Source organism: Natrix helvetica (genome assembly GCF_964273705.1).
Source record: "Natrix helvetica genome assembly, chromosome: 2".
NCBI lineage: Eukaryota > Metazoa > Chordata > Lepidosauria > Squamata > Natricidae > Natrix > Natrix helvetica.
Genome location: NC_138552.1, coordinates 265,353,649 through 265,380,492, shown reverse-complemented (window position 1 = coordinate 265,380,492; position 26,844 = coordinate 265,353,649). Strand labels below are relative to the sequence as shown.

The 26,844-nt window shown below is 40.4% G+C and overlaps 1 protein-coding gene across 1 annotated transcript; it reads right to left on the bottom strand.

Moving 5' to 3' along the window:
* Nucleotides 1-288: 288 nt before the first annotated feature.
* Nucleotides 289-17,191, bottom strand: CTSB (cathepsin B). The gene is made up of 10 exons (XM_081943414.1): nt 17,059-17,191; nt 11,942-12,094; nt 10,466-10,551; nt 9,383-9,497; nt 8,746-8,864; nt 7,830-7,915; nt 6,850-6,996; nt 5,436-5,552; nt 3,484-3,612; nt 289-2,069 (listed from the first exon to the last, which is right to left on the bottom strand). Exons 2-10 carry the CDS (start codon nt 12,065-12,067, stop codon nt 1,972-1,974), a joined length of 1,023 nt encoding a protein of 340 aa, XP_081799540.1. The 5' UTR covers nt 12,068-12,094; nt 17,059-17,191; the 3' UTR covers nt 289-1,971.
* Between the last annotated feature and the right edge of the window lie 9,653 nt (nt 17,192-26,844).

The following is a 26,844-nucleotide window of genomic DNA, read 5'->3' as shown; positions in this document are numbered from 1 at the left end:
GACCATTGAATTTGATCTCAGCAGCCCATATTATCCTCATGAGTTCAAATTCAGAACCTCAAGGGTCACTAAAATGTATTGGTGTGTGAAACAGTCACCTGCTAAAGTTTTATCAGCTATGGCACAACATGCATTGGGTCTATTTTCCAAAACAGAAGCAGGCAGTTGTATTGGAGGTATGCTATAAAATATAGACTCAAATAAATGCGTTCTGCCTCCACCACCCTCACAAAAGAAACCAGAAATACAATCCTTTCTATCTACCAGGGGGAAGAATGAACACACACATTGTAGAAAAAAAAGAGATACTTTACTGGACATAGAAATTGGAAGTACACTGATGAAATTCTGGTCATAAGTCTTAAGTTTATAAAATATTCTGCATTTAACAATAACTTTGCATTTGAAACCAGAAACCAATCTCATAAAGCCTGTGGTTCAGATTCAATTTTAGGCTGGGTTCATCTAAACCCATGGTTTATTTTAAATAGTTTGTTGAAACAGACTGGTCATCTACCTAGGCAAAGCAAACCAATTTATGGCTTCTCATAACAGCAAATCCAATCATGTCTAGGCGAGACCCAACAAATTCAGTAAGATTAACAGTAGCAAACTTAAGTTCTTTTAATTTGATGTTGATTTAGTGTTGAACCATTTTTATAGCCCCTTTTCATGCACAATTTTTATGCTTGTTGCTAATGTTTCCTCATCATTTACAATAATAAAAAATGAAATAATTCATGCATGTGTGCAGGACAAGTTAGTGCAATCGCCCAAATAGTTTCAGGAATCAAGCTTAAATGACAGGCACACACAAACTTCTCTTTTTGTGACTATATGTACGGCTTCTGCAACTATTTGTGTGTGTGTGTGTGTGTCTCCTGCTGCTGCAACTATTTAAAATTTAATTTAATTTAAATTTAACTTGAAACTTCAAGGTCCTATAGTCTCACCTAGCCAAATTTATCAAAGAACTGAAGTTCAATGCATAGAGTTACAACAGATTCAGGAGTTTTGTCTGTTTTGACTATTTGGTCCGTTTCAGAAGGGTCCCTCCTTCTACTTCTTATCTTTTCCCTATTGAGGCACCTATTGGCATTGAGAATTTATGAAGAGAAGAATTAAGACTGCTGCTACTGTGAGGACATCCTCTTAAAATTTCTTTGAAATTTAGGCATTGACCTCAGCATTCATGCAGTGAATAAGCGACCATTTTAGCCTTTCTATTTTCTATTTCCTGAAAGTGTTTGTGTGAAAAAGAAGGGGGGGGGAGGGAGAATCCTCTTTACCACTTTGCACAATAATGTTTACTAAGGATTAAACTTAAAACAACCCAACCCTGAGATTCCATGATCCTACACTCTTTATCTGATGGGTGGTCATCAATATGTGGAAGGTAAAATTAAACATCACTGCAAACAGCAACCTCAACATCTTAAGCAGGAGTTGGTTGTTTCTAATCATGCCCTTCTGTTGGTGAAATGTACTTTTGATTCCTTTAGATCAGTGGTTCTCAACCTTCCCAATGCCGCGACCCTTTAATACAGTTCCTCATGTTGTGGTGACTCCCAACCATAAAATTGGTGTCTCGGTTCCTAAGACCATCGAAAATATGTATTTTCCGAAGGTCTTAAGCGACCCTTTGTGAAAGGGTCGTTCGACCCCCAAAGAGGTCCCGAGTCCCGACCCACAGGTTGAGAACCACTGCTTTAGTGGTATTTCATTTAAAACAGCCAGTTTCATCTCAATTTCCTTGCCATTCTGTCTTGCCAGTCCTGAAAATTAGAAAGCCTCATGCTTCAGACCCAAAGAGAGCCTTGCTAGAGACATCTGTGTTGTATTTTTTTTAAAAAAAAATGTTAAAGGCTTAAAAAAAAAATCCCGATGTCTAAAATGTCTTAGAGCAAAGGATTGCTACCATGTCTTCTATCTTTATAAGTATGATTATGTGCCATTCAGCTGGCGGGATGATTACAGCTGCTTCCAGTACTGGCTTGTGCGAGGGATTCCAGCTACAACCTCAGACTCAATTCCACAGTGATCTTGCCCACGGAGGATTCGGAAATAGCCTAGAAGATATTGAGAGAAACATATTGCAAAAAATTCTCAATACTAAATAAAACGAAACAAACCCAGCCCAACTGACCCGTCCCCTAGCCATTTTTTGGGGGTGTGTGTACAGGTATTCTTCGATTTATGACAGTTCACTTAGCAATGGTTCAAAATTACAACACCTCTCTCCAAAAAGTATTTACAACCTGTTCCCAAAGTTACATACGCTGCAGCACCACAGTGATGGTTCATCCTTATGATAAGACTGCAGAGACGCTGCAATGTGCCCTCTGCCTATTCCCCAACCCCAACCCCCATCCTACCTCACTGGGTCCCCCTAGGAAGTGGCCCTGTTTGGCTAGCCCTCAGGATTACACTTGCTCCTCCCAATCCCGTTTCCAATCGCTCACTTACTTTTCGAAGATCTCCAGAGTCCCCGAACCGGCAGAAAATAAGCGGCTTCAGGGACAGAAGTGTGAAATCAGAGGGGGCCGTCAATCAATGTAGAGTTTCTTTCCATTGTCTCATTGGGCTTGCAGTCGCCGGATTTCATTGGGCGATGAGACAAAGGAAACAAGCTCCAGGTTGATTGGCCGGCACCTCCATGCTCCAATCCTTGAAGCTGCTCATTCAAACCAGTTCCTCAGCCGCAAGCAGGAGGTTTCTGTGCTGCTGGCCGTGGATGCATTGATGCCAGAAAATGGCCATCTTTTACTCAGACGCTGGGGAAGCTGTTTACCTTGGATCTTGCATTCTTATAGCTTCACCAGCATCTGAGTAAAAGATGACAGCTTCTTTTCTCCCATGTGGATCAACCTGTTCTGGAACTCTGGAGATCTTTGAAAGATAAGTGAGCGATCAGAAATAGGGTGGGAAGAAGCACGTGTAATCGGGGGGGGGGGGGGGGCTAGCAAAGCAGGCCCAGTATCAGTAGAGACCCAGCGGGGCAGTAAGGGTAGGGGGGAAGCAACTATGAGAACCCCAAGGTATTGAAAGCGGAGCGTAAGATATTTCAGTGGATGGGGGGAAGCCTTGGGTGGTCAGAAGCAGGTGGCCTATTCCAGCACTACACACACACACACACACACACACCAAAGTGTTACCCACCTGAGATACCTCATGTCCACTTAACGAAGTGCATTCGATTAACAAATATATTGGGGAAAGCAGGGAGGGATTGTGTTCATTTAATGTGATCCAATTAACGAATCCTCGAGTTACAAACGTAATTGGCCAGCTTTATTATATTTGTAACTCAAGGATTACCTGTACTGATATGCATGACAAAGAACATGATGGCTCCGGTCACATGTCAACCGAAAAGGAGCATATTAGACCTCCAGATGTTGCTCAACCACAGCTCCTGGCAGTTCTACAGCATAGGCACCCCTGAAAGATAATTGACCCACTAAAGGAAGAGAGATCACCTACCATTTTCACCCCAGTCTGTGTTCCAGGAATTAGCTATCAACCAGTAAGGTGTGTCATTGTCAACACCCCAGCCAAGAATGCGGATTGCATGGCCACCAACTGCTTCACCAGAGACATGCTGATAGACACCTGCAGGGGAAAAACTGTTAACTCTATTCCCAAATATAAATGCTGTGATTTCCCTGCTAAGATCACTACTCAGTTAATATTCTGCTTGGAATTTAAACTTGTGAAGGAACCATAGATATTATGGCTTCTGAGGGCGTCTTGCTTGGCAACTTTATTTGAATCCCAGCTTTTACATTTCAGACTTAGGCACCCGGTGAGGTGCAGCTCAAAAAATATATTTCAGGTGCAGAATGGGCTGCTTAAAAATGGAGCCAATTTAAGCTTGAAAAGTTCAGGAATTGTTAAATCTATGCTGAATTCAAAAGAATTGATCTTCATTTTATATCCCTAGCAGAGTCATAGGAATATCATGAAATATGAGTCAACAGAACTTATGCAGCTGATAAGAAGGCAAATGCAACTTGGGGATGTATTGAGGAGCAGTTAGACTCACAGGAAGTACAATATTTTTCGGACTATAAAATGCTCTGGACTACACATTAGCTTTAGAGGAGGACAACAAGAAAAAAAATCTGCCTCAGCCTCTGCAGCCTGTTTGCCACCGATCGACACGAACAGGCAGCCAGAGTGAACAGGCCGTGGCAAACAGGCCGTGGCAGTGATCCCCGCCACCTAGAACAGTTGATCGGTGGCGCACCAACCCCCTCCCCCCGCCACAATATTCGCTCTATAAGATGCACAGACATTTCCACCCAACTTTTTTTTTTGGGGGGGGGTGCATCTTATAATCCAAAAAATACAGTAACTGCTACTCTACAGATAATACTCAACTTATGACCACAATTGAGCTCAAATTTCTGTTGCTAAGTGAAACATTTGTTAAGTGAATTTTGCTCCATTTTACAACCTTTCTTGCTACAGTTAAATGAATCACCGCAGTTGTTAGATTAATAACACGGTTATTGAGTGAACGTGACTTCCCCATTGGCTTTGCTTGTTAGAAGATCGCAAAAGGAGATCACATGACTCCAGGACACTGCAATGGTCAGAAATATGAGTCAATTGCCAAGAGTGTGAAATTTCATCATATGACCATGGGGATGCTGCAACTGTTGTAAGTGCCAAAAAATAGCCATGTCACTTGTCTCAATGTCTTCCTAATTTTGAACAGTCACTAAAGGAACTGCTGTAAGTTGAAGACTACCTGGGCTTTGCCTTGATAGGCCCCACATCAAAAATGACTTATAACTGGTCATTGCATCTACGGCCAGTTGCAGCAGCCCTGCAGTCACATGATCAAAATTCTTTGAATTTTGGGACACTGGCATGTATTTACAACAACTGCAGGGGTCATATGATTGCCAATTGCAACCTCCCCAGTTGACTTCTGACAAGAAAAGTCAATAGCAGAAGCCTTGGCGCAACTGACTGCCTCACATAACAAAAGATCCAGTCCCAATTATGGTTTTAAATTGAGGACTCTCTGTATTGTCCTTCGTTGATATTTCCATTATGCAAAATAATAAATAAATAAATAAATAAATAATAATAATAATAATAATAATAATAATAATAGTGGCGATTTCCAAATTCCCACTCTGAATGCCAACTTCGGGAATACTTGAGATCTCAAGCTTATTTTGAAGCTTTAAGTCTTGCTAATATTAGCTAAATTCAAACAACTTTTTATGTCTGAAATGGTCTTGAATATCACATGTAACCAGAAGCAATGCCAGTTCTATCAGAAGATTAAACCAAATCCATTATAATGGAAATTAAACCAAAATCACCCAAGTATAATTAATTTAGCTATTCAAGAGTTTACAAAATGAATATTTTTAAAAAAATATCTATTTTAAGAAATTACAGAAAAAAACACTTACCTGATTTGTACATGAGGAAGTCAGAATAAACAGTAAAGGCTCCCTCCACTGGTCCATTTTTGTAAATCTCAGCCATTATTTCTTTTTCATTGCCAGGGACGCTATAGGAAGTCTCTCCTAGCCAGAGGAAAGGGGAAAGTGATCTCTAAGTTAGAAAGCATTTTAATTGCTTATTTCAAAACTTAATGAGTCTTCACGACATTACTACTACTATGATCCTCTGTTACTCCTGACTGTAACTGACAAGCTATGCATCCGCTGGGTATTCCAACATTCATTATTTAGTTTCTTTCGTTACAAAGATTACAAACTTGTTTTCACAAAATTCAAATCTGATGCTAACTGTCATTCAATGAATCAGAGAAGAGCAGGTTTAAAATATTCATTACTTTATAACAAGAATATCATCTGTCTGATTTAACTTAGTGCATTATGTGAATTGATCCGAGTTGCCTGAAAGTCAACTTCCACTTAAGAAACCCTGGTCCACCAATTTTGGCAGTGCCATATATGAATCCAGCCTGTAAAACACATTGTACTTTTTATGCTACCGCTGATTTTTGTAGATGTACTGTAATTTATTTATTACATTTATATGCCGTCCATCTCTGCTACACCAACCTAAGGTGGCAATGGGGAATCTTTAATTCAGCTTTCAGCCTATTAACCATCCATCAAAGCTTTGAGTATATCCCTGGGCAGAGATCTTCAAAAAATTACAGAATTGTAACAATGTGAGAGAAGGGGAAATTACTAAATCCCCTGGGAGGTACTCAAAATTTAAAAAAAATGTACAAATAATTTTATTTTCTAAATGTACAAAGGGACAAATAATTTTAGCTCTGCTTACTTGTGTTATTGAAAGGTGAATGCAACACTTGGCTTGGAAAGGGGTCTAGATCCTAGCTGCAGACTTTACCCAGAATATCCAAATGCAAGGCCACATGCAAAGCTATGCCTCTTCTACCCCCCAATAGAAAGCACTTTAATTCATTTTCTCTTATAAATAATATGTGGCTGCCTGTGTAACAATAATCATATTGTTTGCATTGGTAATTTTTAATTAACATTTCTAATCTTTTACTGCATTTGGAAATATATTATCATCCTCATTTAACAACTCCATAATCCCTTGCGGCGTGGAATCTGGACGACTGAATGGAGCTGTTTAACTGGCCAGATGCCCTTCCTGTGGCCAATGTGAAGTTTTTTCAGCAGATATCTTCTCAGTGTGTCCAGAGAGAGAAATATCTGCCTCTACCTACTCACAGCCTCCTGATTGTGAATTAAGAACGCCACCGTATTTGGAAATCTATTGTACCGAAAACAAGATATTATACTTTTACCATTTCAATATTTCGAACTTAAAAGCCTGTGGGATAAACCGGAATATGCAGTTTAATATATGCATTACCATAATGCTTATCTTTCTTGTAAGAAGGAGAATAACCAGCTTCACATGTTTTGACGCATTCAGGGGTGTCACCACCTTCTCCACTGCACGGGGGCCGAGTCCCATTGACGTGATGCTCACAGGGTGGAATAGAGTATGGTCTACAGCCTATTGGATACAATACAGAATAAAATGCCACTTGAAAAGAATCTTTTAAGGGGCAGTTGGCTAAAGTCCCTAGTCTAAGCTCAAATCAAAATAAATCATGTAAGCTATTCAGTTCACTTACAATCATTTCACTTACATGCAAAAATATTTCATTCTGTAGTTCCCTGCAGTTGTACAATATAAACCACTAATTCAGATAACAGCTCATCCTGCTTTTCCCTTGAGAACTCCATTTCTAAATCATGACAGCCATAAAATGAGTTATCATGTGACTGACCCAATTTTATGACCTGTTTGTGGTTCTTGTAAAGCAAATATAACAGTGGTAAAGTGAACATGTTGTTCACTCTGGACTGGGTTTGCTGGAAACCAGAAGTAAATGCCAGCCAAACTGTCATTAATCACAGTCGCATGACCATGAGGTGCTGCAAACAACTGTAAATGGGGGCTGACTGCTGAACACCCAAAATATGATCAAGTGAGAGAGGGAAGGCAATGTTAAGACTTCAAAATCTGGTCATAACTGGCTTTAGAAGGCTCTGTTGTAACTTTGAAGGTTACAACAGAGGCTACCTGTATTTCACTGGGATTCCCACCTCCAACCCCCACACTGTCTGCCTGTTACTTCCAATTCTTCCATTTGTCATTAAGCTCCCCTTTCTCATTCTAGTGAAGATTCTTTGAATAAACCCAAACTGTGTGTAGATAAAAATAATGATGGAATCCAAGCCAGCAACTTAATTGCAAGGTGAAGTCATGGGCAATACGCAATTCAAGAGAGACTTCCACCATTCAGTGCTGGTCACAGTCATCTTGCTCAGAGGAAAACTTACCAACATGTGAGTCGTAAAGGCCACCAGACACCAAGCCCTTTTCTGTCCAGTATTTCCATGCTCCTGAAGGATAACCTCCATTACAACTGCAAGAAAATGACACACGATTATCACAAAAGAACTCATTAGCAGAAATATATTTTAACTGGGGATTACAGACTGAAGACTCTTTGGATTGATGATTATGCATGTGATACCCAAAGAAGTACTTAATAGAGATGGGAAAGGCAACTTCTTTGGGGAACACTGTAATTTTAAAAAGTGACTCCCATGAGGTGACACAACAGATGTGACCCATTCACAAAATACTCATTTACCATTAAGTAAATAGGCTGTTCTCATCTCCAGCTGCCAGCTCTTTTTGTTCTACAATGATTTCTCCATACAACAGAAACCTGCTTTTTAAATTTTCTATAGGACCTGGAAGCATTCCTAAAATAAGAATAATGCTAAAAGCTAAAACTAGAAGCAAAGCAGCTTTCTGCAATGTTTTTAATTAAAGGTTTTTTTTTTAAAGGAAATAGGGAAGAAATTTGACAGGCACCAAGTAAAGTGTTCATGGTGATCTTGGAGCTCATGCAACCTCAAAACAAAACAAAAATATTTCAAGTTGAGCTTCAAGTGTAGTATCTTGGCTACTATGAAGTAGAAGACAAACTGTGTTGGGAATAGAACGATCTGAAAAATATTAGATATTTCTTTTTACTCTCAGACCACACTGTTCCAGCCATTTGGGAATGGTCTGAGGGCTTTCTAGAAATCAATCTTCCAGAACAAAAAGACTTCTGATCTCAACATATAGTATGTCAGTGTTCCCACTGAACTTTCCACTGCCATTCCTGAATATGTGAACCTATCTAGCAGGAGGAAAAGCTGTTCAGAGAAAAGACAAGTGGCAAGGTAAGAAGTAATTTACCCCATCCCGCATTCAAACCCGCAGCAAGAGAGCAGATCTTCAGCAGAAATTTCCACATTCACTTTGCCATTAGTATGGACACAAACCCGATCTGACATGGCTTCAACTGCACCAAAAGCCTACAAAAGACAATCCAAAAGTTCTGTCAGTGGCACTGTTGAGACCTGTAGACTGTCCTAACCCCCTGTCCAACCACCACCAAGCAAAATTATTGTTGCTGCCATCACCTCCACTATCACTACCACTCTACTACATCATTCTCTTTTTATCATTGAAAGCTCTTCTGGACATTCTTTGGGCATATGTACATTGATGCTTCGTAATGGATAGGTGGTTCCAACACAAATAGAGCCATAGGGTTGAATAAGAACTCATATATACACTGTGTTAACTTAAGAGCTGATTTGTCCTAATTGTAATTTGCCAAGTATGTCACAATAACTGAGTTCTTACATAAGCCAAAGTGAACCAGTTCATACCACACATAAATTAGTGCCATGCATGAATTTAGCCAATGTGTGTTTTTCTCAGATATTGGAAGGTTCAATTAAAGATGGAGAACTGGATATGAACTACCAGATCTGCTGAATTCTGGCCTATGGCAAAGGTAGTATGGATATACCACTTCTCTACTTACCCAGCAGGAACCACAAGAGCCTTGGTCTCTGATTTCACGAATGGTTGGGCAGTTCGACCATTGTTGCCTTGAGTCAAAGCTTTGTGGCAAGACCAAATCACCAGCAAATTCAAACCTTTCAAACAATAGGGAAGAGGTTGAGTGAAAAAGAGACAGAACCACGTGCTAATTAAGTAATGTCTTTGTCAGTCAAAGTCCTTGGATTTAATTTCTTACGTTTAATTTCTTATGTTCAATTTTGCTTCCAGCATATTGACACAATACTAGCATCCATATGATTCAGAGTTCACACTATATATAAATGAGACCTATTTAATAACTTCAAAGTTTAGCCCTTGTGAATGTATTAATATTTTGACCTCGAACTACACCTGTCCAGATTGATTCATTCCACTAAGAAGCAAGACTATCAACAGATCATTATTGCAGAATTCAGGTTTTGAAAATGATGCCTCTATATAAATGCCAACTACTTTTTCTTTTTAATGTGAGACATCTTGTTTCCTGGTTTTTTTATTTTTAAATAATAAAAACATAGAAAAGCTCTCTAATATCAACTCACACTGCTGGCTCTATCTAGCTCCAATTTTTTTTCCTCCCTGCTCAAATTGTATCTGATACTTGAAGACTGCCTGGATAAGTCCCTTCAGTTTTCTTGGCAAGAACTAGTTTGCCATTGCCTCCTTTCTAGCGCTGAGAGTAACTGACACAAGATCACCCTCTAGCTTTGTGACTAAGGCAGGAGTAGAACTCAAGGTCTCCTAGTTCCTAGTGTGATGCTTTAACCACTACACCAAACTGGCCTTCATCTACCTCAATATTTAAATATAAAAGTAGTAACAGAATTTCAGCAGTGGCGTCTCCCAGTCCCAACGAGCTATTAAGCTACGACTTTCTGCATAAAAACAGTTGTTCTATCATTAAATTAAGCTCTTTCTTTCATGTCCAGTAGCAACTTTAATACAACTGTAACCAGGAAACCATTCCCGACAGCTGAAGGCAAGATAGTCATTATCTGCAGAGTCCAAAAGTTCAAGAACACATGTGCAGCAGGATTAGAAGCAGAGCACATAAATATCCTACCTCTCTGGCAGTTTGGGGCCATGCAAGAAGGTGCCACACAACGTCTTCACATAACTCATGTCAGCATTAACAAAGTTGTGTCCAGCCTTTTTAAAAAAAAGTGAAAATAACAATAAAACACAATATAATCTAGACCTTCCACCCCAAGCACAATTACCTTTTACCAATTAAAAACATAACTATACAGGTGCATAAAAATGAACTCATGGTTCCACAATCTACATACTCATATTATTTCTTTATGGCAGGCAGACATAAAATATACGTATACAAATACTGCCCTCAACAAATACTTTCTTTACTTGGATGAAAGACTAGATTTTCCCTCCCTGTCCCTGGCTAATGATTCATTTTTAATAAATAACACAAGGCACTGAACATACTTAATATGCCTTTCTCCTCGAATTTTCCCCATGCCAACCACTTATGAGGAGAGTTGGGCTGAGTGACTGGCCCAAAGTCACCCAGCCAGTCTAAGAAAGATGAGACTAGAACTTTGTTTCCAAGTTTGTAGTTTCCCGGCTTCTGCCTTACCTGCTAGACCAAAGTGGCTCTAAATATTAAATTCAATCAAATCTTTATTAAACACTGCTTTCAAATTTTTCCTTAAGTAACTTGGGACTTGCATTCATTCATTCAATTTCTATAAATGGCCATAACCAATGACTCTGGGCAGCTTACAATTCTAAAACTATAAAAATAATAAAACATTTGAACAAATGCATACCAAATAAATATATATAGCAACTGAGATTATTAATAGGAAAGCCCAAAAAAGTGGCCCTTAATATATTCAGTGCCCTAAGCTCAGGTACATAGTCAAGTTTTTAAAGAAGGGGTGTTCAACCTTGGCAGCTTTAAGACTTGTGGACATGGCCGCCCCCTGGAATTTTGGGAGTTGAAGTCCACAAAAGTTAGACACCCATTTTAAAGCTTTATGAAAGGCCAGCAGAATTGGGACCCTTCTAATCTCTGAGGGGAGAATACTCCACAGAGCAGGGGCTACTGTAAAAAGGCCCATCTTCTAGTTCCTTTCCAGCTGGCACTTTGGGGAAGGGGGGAAATATAGTATTTCCCAGTCAACTTGCAGTTTAAAAATCTTGCTCAGTGTCCTCTAACAAAAGGCTATTGGCCATAATAGAAACTGAAGCTCCGAGGCCAAGAGATAGTGTCCCAAGAAGTTGAGCACAAAATAGCAACTCATCTGCTTCTGCATCTGTACTTTACCAGCTCAACTAAGGTCTTGCTTCTATGACTAACGGATGGTGAGGGGTGGGGAGTTAATAAAATTGTCCAGAAAGGAAAATGCCACAATTTATCTACTTCATGCCACGTCAACAAACTGTAAGTTAATTAGCCCTTGTAAGTGAAATCAGTCCATTAATGTTAAGTTTGCCAAGCTGTTATTTCGGAAAACAGCCAGCTACCAATTCCCACCACCCTGCATAGTTGGCCCCTACCCTAAAATTTACTCACCTTCCATGTGGTATTGAGCTTATTGATATAGTTCACTAAGTCAGGAGAGAGAGGAGGGAAGTATGGAACATTACGGGCACTTGTGAGGACCACAAACAGACCCAGAATTACCACAGAGCACCACATTTTGATAATGGATGCTTAAGATGCTACCTGGAAGAGAGAGAGAGAGAGAGAGAGAGAGAGATTAATAATTTACACAGTTGCAATGTTGACAAAATTAGTCCTATAAAGAAATCCAAACTTGGAACATGAATAAAGCAGTCATGGTTTTTTTTCCTGAGCTTCTGCAGTTGCCCTTTACGAATGGCAGTTGGTTCTGAGGAAACATATATCTATTTGACTTGATACATTCCTGGCAAATGATGTGTGCACACCAAATCCAGCTCTGTCCAAGCACTGCCATATCTATATGAACAAGAAAACTGCCAGGTTTCCAGCACAAAATGAACAAATCTATGTCTGTTTGTCTAATGTTATACGCCACAAAAACTCAAAAGGCCGTGAACTCATGAAAGTGTCCAATTCCAAATCACTCTAAAGTTCATAATGAAAGATCTTCCACCCCATTTTCAACTGCCGAAAGGTCCAATGCTTTAAATCTGCATCCTAAAGGCTAGGTTGTGAAGGCTCTGCCTTCTCTTTCCCTGGTTCAGATTCAGTATAGAAATTTGGACTGCCAGCAAGCTTAGAAAAACACTGCTGGATACAATCCAAGGGGAAAAACGTAGCCAAGATGGAAATGCAATTTGTTATGTATTTATGTAATTTATATGCTGCCCATCTTGCCAATGTATCATTTGCACAATCAAGAAATAAAGAATAATTAGACATAAGATAAGATATTGCTACATTCACACGTGACTCAGGATAGGGAGAAATATAGGCCTATTCCTTTCCAGGGCAAAACCAATAGAATTGTGCAACATATAGTAGCAATTTGATGCCCCCTCTCCACCTCCGGAAATCAATGAGAATGGTTTTTACTCCAGGAAGGTAGAACATTGCGCCAAGAACCTACTGAATATTGCATCTTATTCAAACTGTGAAACCAAATTTGACATTTTGAGGCCTACTCTTATGACTCATGGTTTTGCACGCCATGGGAGTACAGAAATTTGTAATCTTTTCAGTAAATAATGGTTATTTATGTTATGGCTTTGCATGCTGCAGGACCTATCATGTCTAAATATTGCATTATACAGGTCATCCTCAACGTATGATCGCAATTGAGCCTAAAACTTCTAAGTGAGACATTTTCTAAGTGAATGTTGCCCCGTTTTATAACCTTTCTTGCGACGGTGAAGTGCATCACTGCAGTTGTTAAATCAGTAACATGATTATTAAGTGAATCAGGCTTCCCCACTGACTTTGCTTGTCAGAAGGTCACAAATTCCCTAGGACACTGCAACCATCATACCTGCGAGTCAGTTGCCGAGTTCTGAATTTTGATCCCATGACCATGGGGATGCTGCAATGGTCATTAAGTGTAAAAAGGGGACAGAAATCACTTTTTTCAATGCCTTTGTAACTTTAAATGGTCACTAAATGAACTGTTGAAAGTCAAGGACTACATGTAGCATCAGGGCATTATAAGTATTGCTATATCAGTCTTCACTTGTACAACATATGCTCCAATCACACACACACACACAAAATAAAAAATCACCAAACCCTCCTAACATAAAAGCCTGCCAACAGTTAAGTAAACAAGTCATGGGTCACAAACTGGAAAATGCTAGAATGCTGCTACAATGCTTTCTTTCTTTACTTCTTTTGCAGGTGAAATGCCTTTTTCTACTTATTGTTGTTGCTTGAATTCTTTAAAGATAGACCAAGGGTTCATAACTAATGATGTGTGTGTTGAGTGGAGAAGGAGCATGAAAGAAAACCATATGCTATTGTAAGCCCTTTAACTTTGTTAAAAACAACAGCAGAAAATGAGTTTCCCAATGCTGCAAACTATTACACAACTACAGAAGCTCTACTGTTGTTTTTATTCTACTTCAAAATGGGGCAGGGGCGGGTGGGAATGCCACTTGTTTCTTGCCAACTGTAGTCAAACACGGCTCCATGCACCAAATATGGCATACAATGCATTCCACACTGTTATATGCTTACTTACTAAATTATCCCTACTCAACATCTTGAAGTCAAACTCTAATGTTCTCTAGAAGACAGGTAATGAAGAGTTCCAACAAATTAGAATTAGCCAAATTCATAGCCATGGGACATAGATTCAGCAAAAGAAGGGAGAGGAGAGTAATGTTAATCGTTGGAACTCTTTGGACCAATTCCTGAGACCCTCACCCATATTGCACGTTCAGTCCTGCATTCTAAGATTACTACTTCTTCTGCAGACCACAAGAAGCCAACATTCACAGCATCACAGAACTGATACTGCCAGGTTAACACACTACAACCATGATGGTGAACCTGTGGCACATGGAGCCATATTCGGTGGGTACACGAGCTCAGCTCCAGTGCACATGAGTGCGCCGGCCAGCTGATTTTCAGGCCTTCTAAGCCCACCAGAAATTCGGAAACAAGGCTGTTTTCGCCCTCTGGTGGGTCTCCGGAGGGGGGGTGGGAAGGCTGTTTTCACCCTCCCCAGGCTCCTAGAAAGGCTCTGGAGCCTGGGGAGAGTGAAAAACAGACCTTTCAGTCTCACGGGAAGTCAGCAATGGGTAGTTTCTGGGCTCTGGAGAGCCTCCGGGGGTGGTGGGGAAAGCCTTTTTTACCCTCCCCAGGCTCCAGACCCTTTCTAGGAGAAAAACGGGCCCACCGTGCATTGCGTGCAAAAACGGGGTGGGGTTATGCACGCATGAGCAGGGCGCACATAGAATTATGGGTGTGGGCACGCACACAACCCCCCTGCTCCCCCCACTTTTGGCACGCAATGGCAAAAAGATTAGCCATCGCTGCACTACACTACAACATGAGTTTTTTAAAAAAAATATTGAGCTTGATCAGCAATCTAAAACAGATATTAAGTTCCTACATTCCCAAATAAATTCTGGCCTACTGACCACAGCACACGGAACATTCCCTTAGAGATGTATAGGTTTAGCCAGAATTCGACTCTTAATAGCCCAAGTACTGAACATTCAAATTAGTTCCCCCTACATTTTACTGTACCAAAAACCACTAACTCAATTTCAATTTATTTCCCCATTCAGTAGGGCATCCACAGCCCTATTCTATCTTCCACAAAGTTAAAAAAATATAGAAGTCATTGTTCATTTTAAAGCAATAAAATGTTTGCATATATTAATAGGAAACTACTTCAACAAGGAACACTTGCTAAAGCATCCAGAATGTCCTCCTGTTGTTGGGCCTCCTGTTTCAGGGAAATTTCATTAGAATTTGCTTACATGGCAAAACACCAATTCCACTTCTAATTCAAGTTTCTGTAGAAAAGCAAAACACATGAGCCTCTTTCTGACATCAGAGTCATGCTAAGGCCTTTTCCTTTTAGTACTTGCACCTAACCAAAACACAACAGCTAATGTCCCCGGAGATGGGTAACATGGCATTGCCCATCTGATTCTCAACTCACACTATTTGAAGGTTTAAGTTGCTCCGGTGTTAAAGGAATATTACCCACTATTCCCCTAATAGTGTTTACACCTAATACAAACTGACACACTTCCCTGCTTTGGCAACAGCAGTCAGGTGATCCCTAGAAGAGATGGTGGAATCAATCCAACTTCCAATTACTTAGGGCAGGAAAGTCCCAACTCTTGTAAACCAGACTCACTCTCTGCAACAAATCTGACTCAGAAATAAACTGAACAGTAGCTGGCCAGCCCTCACTCTCTGGCTGCTCTATGGTCAGGTCTCCCTCCCTCACCTGAGCTGTCAGCTGATGTATGGTTCCCCATTGGCTGATGGCACTTGATGGGAGGGAAAGAGAGGGAAGCAAAGCCATGGTGTCTGTCTAGGTTTTTTAATTTGTTCTGCACACATAGTAAATAAGGATGATCTCATTTGGCACCAATTCAGAAGAAGCAAGATAGGGATCAACAGTGAGGAAGCAAATTCCCCCCCCCCCCCCAATTTAGTTTTCTGCCAGTTTAAGGATGTACGAAAGCTTCCCCAGAAAAGGGGTCAATGGGAAATACCATGAAGAACTGATGCAATCTCTCCTTCCCCTTTGGTATTTCTGATTCCCCAAAGACCCAAAACCTTTTGGATAAATAAGGCATTTTACATCGTTCAGCTAATTCAATTTAAGCTACTTTACCAGCATATCAATGTCACTAAGGATTTCCTTACACATAATCTTGTCTGGTTTTTATTTCAGTTTTGAGTCCAACATAGCAATGAACTCCTTCCTCATCCATTCCCCTATGGGACCCACACACACCAATCACTGGGCTGACTTGGGGCTACATGAGTTATACTCCAATCTGAAGAGGCCAGAATGGGGGATGGTTAACCTGAACTGAAATCCCTTCGATGAGTCAATGCATATGGTAGAAATAATCTGAATACGGTAGAAAGGAAGACACTTCAAAGCTCACACCCACAAACATAAACCCACAGCCAAGGCCCATGAAGTGGAATCTGGGTCAAAATTGGTGGGCGACTATGCAACACCCCCCCCCCCAAAAAAAACAGGCTCTTTCCAAGATTCTGGCTAAGATTTTGCAAAATCCACACGAAATCTCATCCGCAGTTCAACCGAACAGACTCGGCTCCCTCTTTCGTCACAGCCAGCCGGGAGCAGGAAATCTTTTCGTAATTACTCTGTTCCTCTTAAGAAGAAATCAAAGAGCTTCCTTTTCGAGCAAATTACCCAGAAAATAGCTCTAAAAGTGCAGTCAGCTAATCATTTTTAGCCGCGAGTGTGGCGCGAGTAGAGGAGTAGATGGTGAGAGTAATAACAATTTTTAAAAACCTAGGGAAGCGGGACCTGCAAAGCCGGCCCATCCCTTTGGCCACCTTTTAAAAATCAGCGGCGACAAGGACTGGCTCTGGATGACAACGGAGCTCTAACTCCCCAATTTATCTACGGGGCACCAGATTTTTTTTGGGGGGGGGGCAAAGCTCCCGACTTTAACTAAGTTTAACCTTGGATTACGGCTTCCCCTAAAAACAAAAGCCTTCCTTACCCAAGGCAGCACGGGCGGAGTCACCAAAGGCCTCAGCAGCTCGCCCGCCGGCTCTGCCTGCCTTATCTACGATCCCAACCACCAGCCCGAAAGCCGCGTCTCAACAGCCCTGCCCTCAGCCGCTCCTCCCAGCGCTGACTCACCCCACGAGGCCGCTCCGCTCCGCCAGCGACAGCCGCAACCGCAGCGCCTGATCCTGGGGCACGTGATTCCCTCCCACTCCCTTGAATCACCTGATCCGTTTCCCCCGTCATCCTTTTTACCCGGCAGATCTGTTTTCGGGAAATCGCTAGGGGTGGGGTGGGGTGAGATATGATGAATTTAACCCGGACAATCGTGCTGCTTTCCCCCTTGTCTGATTGGGGCCGACGCATATCCAGAGGTCAGTCCGGTTGCCCCGGGCAGGGCGTCCCAGTATGCGACGGCTGAGCCCGGGCTCCGGTTTACTCGGAAGCAGAGCTCTCCCTGCCGTTTCATGCTTCGTGGTTTCTCTTTTGAGTTTGCACGGGAATAAAAGGGGCCATAGGGTTTTTAGTGTCTCTTTTTTTAAAAAAAACAAGAGTGAGCCGATTTGGGATTTTTGAAAAAACAATTTTGTCCCGATGCTTACCTCACCTTTCCGGTGTTTGTGGATTTTCCCTTTTAAGGGACAGCGAAAAATATGTACGACCACCATAAGCAATTTCTGATTTCTTCCAAATGTTGCCCTGTTGTCGGAAGTCGCAGCCCACAGACACTCGTATTATAAGCATCCGAACACACTTTTTCCCCCAAAAATGTCTTAATGAAAAGAAGACAAGAAAAAAACCCCATACATATATGAGATGTGGCCCCATCTATTCCATCCTAATACTCTAATCCTTGCATTTCTTGACAATCCCTTCCCACAAGACTGCTCTTATAAATTACCTTCCTGCAAAAATATATATAATTTTGTTTGTTTTTTAAGCTATATTTCCCCAGGAATAATTTGATTTCCGAATTTACCTTCTTTTGTCAAAGTGCAGTTCTAACCAGATCAGTTTAGAGACAAAATATCAGTTAATTTCAAGATACATAAAGGGGGTTGAAATGAGGGGTCCTTGGTGCTCTCTAACCTAGATTGGGCAATGCAAGGTCTACAAGAAAAACAACCAAGGACAGAGAGCACCAAGGACTCACAGTAATATATTCCCAGGTAAACATGGATGGAACTACAGTTTAAGTTTCACAACAACCTTATAAAATTTGGGTGTATGAGGCAATGGTTTCCCAGGGTAAATGTCTGTGGAGATTATCAGTCATCCAGGTCATGATTGTTCCAAAGGTGCTTTTTCAAGAAAGCTGAAAAAGTTTCTTGAGTGAGAAGTGAAACATCTTCAAAGAAAAACCAGAAATTCAAGTTGCCTGCTGAAAAAGTACCCTTGGGACTTTCTAAGGCAGGGGTGTCAAACTTAATTTAAAAACACATCAAGGTTGTGTTTGACCTTGGGAGGCCAGGGTGGGCATAGCCAACTTGAGGTGACTTGTGTTGGGGGTGCCTGTGGCCCTTCAAGGGCTCTGCCAGCGAAAATGGGCTCTTGAACTCTGTTTCGGCTATGATGGCCTCCTGCAACCCTTGCCAGCAAAAACAGAGCTATGCAGCCCTCCCGAGTTCCGTTTTCACTGGCAAAGGCATTGCGGGCCGGTCCTTCACCGTTTCCAGGGTGGCCCCCTGGGCCAGATCTAAGCACCCCGCGGGCCAGATCCGGCCCCCCTGGATTTGAGTTTAATACCCTTGTTCTAAGGTAATCCTGTCTGTTGTGAGCAGAATAGAGAATTGGATCCTAGGTCTTCTGAATTCTATTGGAGGGTTTCTAAATGCATCCATTACTTACTTTTGAGTCCATCGGCCCGCCTTATTATGACTAGCCAAAATGTCAAAAAGAAAATAGAAAAAAAAAGAAAAGAAAAATGTCCCTAATTACTCAGAGCTTTCTGTATTCCATCCACACAGCTTGAATCACTGCTAAGTGAAAATTTCATTGCACAATTTCCTCGTCCGAGACCTGAGATTTTACAAGGACCTGAACAAAAGCTTCTATCGCAACCATGTTTTTCTTGTATTGCAACCATGTTTTTCGGGAAGGAAAACCTGGGAAGTGCACAATATTTTGAAAATATAAGTTTTCTATACTTCAGCCTATTCTGCCTAGTCAAGGAGAACCTGTAATTCTATTTAAGGCTAGAGCATACTTGCCCTTCCTGAGATTCCAGGGGTCTCCTAAAGAAGCCACCTATTTAAAATTAAGATAGATGGAGGGAATTATTAAATGCAAGGGCAGTAGTTAAAATAACGATTGAATTCATTTTAAATTAAAACAGAATAACATTAATCTAGCCGCAACCACTTTTATATCCTGTCTCCTTGTAGTTTTTGGAGGGTGGTCTCTGGCTTACTACTTAACAGATAAGTGAAATGCTCCCAGATCATTACTTAAAAATACAAAAACAGTCAGCCATTGTTTCTTTGTCCCAAAATCTTAGGTCTAAACCTGATGCCTATAAAAATGTACATATTCATTCAGCCTGCCGTCTGCATATCGCTATAGGTTTAGGGAACTTTAAGGAATGCTTGCTCACTAGCATGGGTTGATGTATCCTGTTGTTGCCATTCAGCACTTGGTCTGTTTTTAGTTTACATAATATGTGAACTACAAGGACATTATGGCTTTGTTCAATCAATGACCATTTTTTGCTACACAAAAGCTGTGTGTAAATATAGTATCTTTTTGATGATACTTTGGCTGGATGGGTCTCAGGGAAAACATGATTGGATATTTTGTAATATTATCTCCCAATCGATTGCCTGGTGCCTCTTCTACTGTTAAGGTTCAGATTCAATCAACTCTGCCTTTGTTTTGATTGGGAATTACTTCATTCTTCTTTAAAGAAAAATGCTATTGTGTTGCTTGATTTCTTCTTATCTTCTTGCTATCTTATACTTTTACAACATCAGCTACCTTTTGAGGTAGCGTATCTTTTCAACATATAAGCCAAAGGGCAGCATGACTCATGATCCCTGACTTTGTCTATGATTCCCCAGAGACTGAACCAACCAGAAGTTTACTAAAGAACTGTAATGTTCAATATGACTGAAATAAAAGTATATTAAACACAGTTTAATTGTTTAACTGGGAATAAGCATGTGAACTATATTTTGTTGAATTTAAATGAAATGAAACTAAAATAATTCTACTGATTTTTTGTTCTTATTACAAATTTTGTAATAAGACTGCCAGCATACCTGTCAAAATCAGTACAAAAGTGCATCTTTTAAAATGGAATAGGTTTAATTCTAAATAAAAGGGTGGCTTGGATAATAACAGTGTTAAGGCACAGTTTGACTTATTTAGATCTAGATTAGCAAGTCATGTCAACTTGTTAAATCCTACCTTTAAGATGTGGAGGGTAATGAATCAAAGTTTATATAAACCCATCCAATTGTGATTTATTCAGATGGAGGAACACCATGGCTTCGCACAATATCAAAACCCAAGCTTAGTATATGGGAACTCTTCTGCCTGATTTCATGAGGAATGGCTGGTAAGTTTCTTGTGAAGTCCTAACACAAAACAAAGTATGCATTGTTTGTTTGCTTGCAAAGCTGTTTCCCATGAGGGGGCAAAGTTACTCCAAACTTGTTAAAAAGTATTGCATCTTTTACTCCATATATTGAATGTATTTCAATCGGTACATGTTCTGAGCAGGGCCTAATCTTTTATCTATTTGGTTTTGGTTTAGCATATGATGTGAACCTAGGTAATTTTGATTATGTGGCCAAAGAAATCAAGGTCTTATCTGCACGTGTTGTATCCTCTGGCATCATCTAACCATGAATAAAACAGACTTTATTCTGTCACATTTGATGGGTGACATTTTTGGCTCTCCTCAGTGTGCTTTCCTCCTATCCTTGAGATGAGACAGTGATATAAACAGCACTGAATCCATAACCTACATTTTTCTGCTGCTGTTGCGGTCATTTCATTCATTTCATTTCATTTTATTAGATTTATAAGCCGCTCCCTCTCCTCGAAGGGACTCGGGGCGGCGTACAATCAAAGATATATATTACATGTTGCGTGGAGGAGGTATAAAAACACTCCATATAATGTGGAGTAGCTTCAAGGCAATAATTTGTGGTTTCCCTCCCATCCTTGTCATCTACTTGTGGAAAGATGACTAGCCAATCACTCCTTGAGTGAGTGTGGGGTTGGGTTGACTGTTCAAGCCATCATCATTATTACTTATTTTTTGTCTTTGTTTGCAACTAGACTGCAACTAGATAGATTGGTGTCTTCAGCTTTGCTGGAAAGGGAGGCTTACAGCCTCTGAACTGATGGACCAACATACCACATGATGAGCTATCTCTCTGAATAACTTCTTCTCCAATGGAAAAAGCAACTCCTGGGTAGAGTGTTTCCCCATCCTCAGGCCAGTCCAGGACTGGGAAATAAATAGTCCCCTCATGTCCTCCAGGGTCTGGAAATTGTATCATGTTTTTTAAGGTCTAGTTTTCTAAGAATGTCATCTTCTTTTAAAATTCTATTCTGTGATTTTCCAGAAGAACAGAATTATCATGGTGAAAGTAACAATGTGTGAAAGATGAGGGAGCCTTGGTCACATGGAGCCTTTGACAGTTTCCTCAATTGTCAAAGATCTTGTTGCCCTTGTCAATTGATTGGTAGAATTGTCTTCTCACTGCAGCAAGCCAGATGTGTGGATGAGCCCTTAATATTTGGGATTTGGGGAGTTTATGGTGGATACTTTAGGGGGGGGGGGCTGGCCAATTGAGAAAACTGGGTAGAACAAGAAGCAATGGGTGGAAACTAATCAAGGAGAGAAGCAACTTAGAACTGAGGAGAAACTTCCTGATAGTTAGAACAATTAATCAGTGGAACAGCTTGCCTCCGGAAGTTGTGAGTGCCCCAACACTGGAAGTCTTTAAGAAGACATTGGATAGCCATTTGCCTGAAACGGTATAAGGTTTCCTGCCTAGGCAGGGGGTTGGACTAGAAGACCTCCAAGGTCCCTTCCAACTCTGCTATTGTATTGTATTGTATAAAACATGGCTAGAACGTGAGTTGGGGGGGGGGCGTTCCTTGGAAAATCTAATCTTTTGTATAAACCAGGCCCATTTTCTTAGTTTGCTTTGGAGTCATTTCCCCTGGAAAAGTGAAAAATTCCCATACTGTTCATATTTTGTTGCCAGCTTTTATGAACTTCTGAACTATGGCTAACAATTGTCCAATATATAAGAATGTAAATGGGATCCTAAGTATCAAACAATGGTCTGTGATTTCACTGGATAAAAAGAAGCAATAAGACTACAGGACCACTTCCATCTCTTTACTCCTATGAATTGAAACAGCCCAAGTAAACATCATCCAAGCATGCATTTCCTTGCCATAGAGATAACAAGGTATTTACAAGAATTCTGCAGAAGTTGAAATAGATTAATTTCAACATCTGCAGAATTCCTGTAAATGTCTTGTCATCTTTATTTTTCTTTCAAGCACCTGTTCCTATCAGCTACTTCTGCAGAAATGTACTGGGTATAGTTGGGCTCTAGAGTCAAAGGATCAAGAGAAGATAGGTCCCCAAAAGATCAATTAGACTACATCTGTAAAGCAGAATTTGGATTTTAAAACACAGTAAAACCTTTGAACTCTCGTGTCTTTTTAGTTAATTGTCCTGGCATCTAGTGCTTCTATAAAAATTGGTTTTGCTTTCAAATTGCTTATGGATCACACGATTTCTTGACAAGGCAGGGGGCCCATCATGGAGACAAATCAAATTGGGTGGTGGTTTCTCTCCAATTCATGAACAGGGTCAGCTACAGATGTCTGCAGGTGTTAAACTGAATGGAGAAACAGTAATGTGGAAAAAGCTGGGGCTGGTTGTTGGTTTTGTTTTGTATACCCTAATTTTAGATTGAGCAACTGCATTGTTGATGCAGGTTCCCTTTTTCAATAATAGAAAGAAGAACTGCATTATTAGGATAATTCAGTTTTTACTTAATGGGGCACAGAGAATAAGCCTGGCTTGTAATAGGGAGACTATTCTTGCTGCTCTGGGCAGATGGGAGCTAATTCGATCCCTTAGGGCAGGGGTGTTAAACTTGATTTCATTGAGGGCTACATCAGGGTTGTGCTGACCTCTGGGAGCCAGGGTGGGCATGGCCAGCTCACCGTCACTCGTGTGATAAAATGCCACTTTTGCTAGTAGCTTGTTTTGCTAGCACTCTGCCAGTGAAAACAGAGCTTGAGGCCCCATGCAGCCCTCCTGGGCTCAATTTTCAGCTGTAACGGCCTTCTGCAGCCCTCTGCCAACGAAAATGGAGGTTGGCAGGGCTGCATGTGGGCTTTCCTAGGTTCCTTTTTTGCTGGCATAGGCACCGCGGGCCAGTTCTTAGCTGTTTCCAAGGAGGCCCTGTGGATCCGGCTCACAGGCTTTGAGTTTGACACCCCTGCCTTAGAGTTTGGATTGGGATTTTGTGATATGTTATGGTTTGAATTGGCTTTTAGGTAATCTAGACATAAAACGGATGATGTTCATTAACCAAGAATTTGTTCCATTAGTTCATAGGATGCATGTGGGCCCAGATTCTATTTTTTTTATAGTTTTAAGAACTTTTTTTTTTAAATGGAAGTATAATTTTTCAATGTTTTTTGGGAGGGGAAAAGAACTACATAAAAACCTAAATTTGTAAACATCTCCATAGAACAATGTTTTTCAACCTTTGCAACCTTAAGATGTATGGATGTTAACTCCCAGAATTCTTCAGCTAACATTTTGAGATTGTCAAGTTTGAGAAACACTGCCCATACCAGCACATGGGTCACTTGGGGATGTCCTTGCATGTGGCATACACACAATGGTCCACAACTCCCCCCCCCCCAAAAAAATCCTACCTTGTACCTCTACAGCTCATCTACCCTAATAATACCCTTAATTATTCAATCCCTATTAAGTTGTGGATAGCATTAACAAATCAGAGCTATTGTTAAATTTTATTTATACTTTATTTAAACTAGGCCAAGTTGTACAGTTTTGAACAGTGTTTCAGAATATTACAAACCAAACAGCTACTGTAACACTGCACAAGTATATTTGTCTTCTGAAGCAAGACCTAGCAACTGTTTACATAACACTCTTATCTCTTGTATGATTTGTCTAAGCAGTCTATGTGCAACCAGCCACTGCATCTTGAAAACCAGAGTAGCCAGAGGTTAAGAATTATGTCAGACATTATGGATTTTTAAAAAGTTTTCCTTCTGTCCACTTCCATTCTCTGGTGGACTCGCTTTTTTTCTCCTTTTAAAAAAAATCCTAGGCTTCCTTTTCCTCTCTGGTCGAAGTACTGTATCTTAGACTACAAATCTCCCATAAAATCACTTGATAGCGGTGAAGAATTAGGTGTGTTTGCTGCCATTTTGTAATCATATGGATTTTTTTTCCAAACCAGATATAGTAGCCTTATTAGGGTGGAAACTAATCAAGGAGAGAAGCAACTTAGAACTGAGGGGAAATTTCCTGACAGTTAGAACAATTAATCAGTGGAACAGCTTGCCTCCAGAAGTTGTGAATGCCCCAACACTGGAAGTCTTTAAGAAGATGTTGAATAGCCATTTGTCTGAAACGGTATAGGGTTTCCTGCCTAGGCAGGGGGTTGGACTAGAAGACCTCCAAGGTCCCTTCCAACTCTACTATTGTATTGTATTGTATTAGTGTGGTTCTGTTACTGTTATTATCTCTTTTCCACTGTGCTTTGTTTGACCCAATGGGTAGCTTGGGCCAGGACATTTGTGTGTGTGTGTGTGTGTGTGTGTGTGTGTGTGTGTGTGTGTGTGTGAGAGAGAGAGAGAGAGAGAGAGAGAGAGAGAGAGAGAGAGAGAGAGAGAGAGACTCAGGACAAGTCCCTACACTTGTCAGTCCTTCAGGTTAAGAAAAAGACCCATCAGATATTTTAGGAATGTTACCTTATTGTATGGTATAATAACAGAATCTTTGAAAATCTCTTCATATTTTTTTTCTTGTTTCATACTAAAAAAAAAAGTCAAGATGGGGTTATTTTAGGTTTTTTTTTTTTACTCTTTCTTCAACCTTTTATCCAAGCCTCTCTTTAAAAGCTCTTTCATATTTCCCCAAAAAATCAGCTCTGGAATCCTTTGCAAGTGAGCCAAATCCAATGTAGCATTGGTGGTTGATCAGAAAAAACAGGTGTGGGGGCTTTCCTTCTAGTTATTAATTCTGAATGATATCCTGCTGTTAAATTGGAAAGCACTTTGTAGCAGCTAAGTTTAATAATTTCAGATGAAGGTTACTATATGTGGCTGTAGTTGGGACACATTGTAAAAAAAATCATCCTGCTCTCTTCATATCTTAAAACAGGGGTGTCCAAACTTGGGAACTTTAAGACTTGTGGACTTCAACTCCCAGAATTGCCCAGCAGCTGGCTGGGGAATTCTGGGAGTTGAAGTCCACAAGTCTTAAAGTTCCCAAGTTTGGACACCCCTGTCTTAAAACATGGAAAGTGAAGGGATGTGACCAAATGCCATGTGAAATTATAGGAAACAGCACAGTGAACAGTAGAGAAATGAGAATAAATCCTATAAATATCTGCTCTGAGAAACAACTGCTCTATAAATGAGAGAATATCATTGTCAATTTTATAAACAAATGGAATGGAAAGCAACACACACATTGAGAAGGCGAGAGCTTGTCGATATTTTGAAATATTTATTTTGTATCCGAACAGAGCCTTAATTACAGCAGACCCACTGAATGAATGAAACTGAAGTTAGTAATTGAATCCCATTAATTTCAGGAAGTCTATTTGAAATGCAGCTAATGTGCCTTCCAACCTTTTGTCTATCTGTCAAATCACAAGATAGTTCAAAACACAAACATCCAACAGAACAGCCAAAGTTCACTGTTCCTACAGCACTGAAGGAGGAAATTAGAGAATCCTAAAATTCTGTAGGTAAGATCATTCAAATGTTCCCGTCTTTCTCCCCGGTCCTTAGTATTTTTCAAACTGAATCCTTGTTCTTTGATTTCTTTTAAGAGTGCTTGTCCCTTGCTTAAGGGAGATGGAAAACATTCACCTTTTAATCAATATGGAGTAATACTTTTTATTAAAAGGTGTAAGCTTTCCGTAAGTTAGTCTTCATCAGATACAAGGCAACTGTAGATCAGGAAAGCTTATATTTTTCAATAAAATGTTCCTTCTGCTTCTTAGCTACCATAATCTCATGAATGTGAGATGGGTGGCTATATAAATGGAGTAAACAACAAACAGAAGCAAAACGTGGCTCTCTTCCAACAGTGCCTTTAGCAATATGAGTCTCGGTCTTGAAATGTTTGCAAACTGATTCCCAGCAAGAAGCTTGTAAGCAAGTTGTGGCAAAAGAACCCTTTCTGTGGGCCATCCTAATTTTACAGCAGGCAGAGTCTAAACTGTATTATCTGTTATTAATGTTTATTTTCCCAGAAGATGGGTCACTTTTCATCTATTTCCCAGGCATTTTATAGCAGACTTTGGAACAGATGGTATTTTTTAAATTATGCACTTTTAAGATAGCTGTAATTTCTGTGCAAGAAACCATCTAAGGATCTTTGCTCAGATTATAAAAGGTAAAGCAAAGAGAAATGTGTTTTTAATGCATCCCAATCATCTTCCATTACATCACAAAGATGTTGCCAGGTGCATCCACAAGAGGGAAGTAAATAAAGCCCAAAGCATTTGAAGTGATTCAATGAAGA

Coding starts and splice junctions, on each gene's coding strand:
- CTSB (XM_081943414.1), bottom strand. CDS start 12,067: ATGTGGTGCTCTGTGGTAATTCTGGGTCTGTTTGTGGTCCTCACAAGT. Junction 9,498..10,465: donor GGCCCCAAACTGCCAGAGAG/GTAGGATATTTA, acceptor ATTGTTTGAAAG/GTTTGAATTTGCTGGTGATT. Junction 8,865..9,382: donor GCTCTTGTGGTTCCTGCTGG/GTAAGTAGAGAA, acceptor TGTCTTTTGTAG/GCTTTTGGTGCAGTTGAAGC.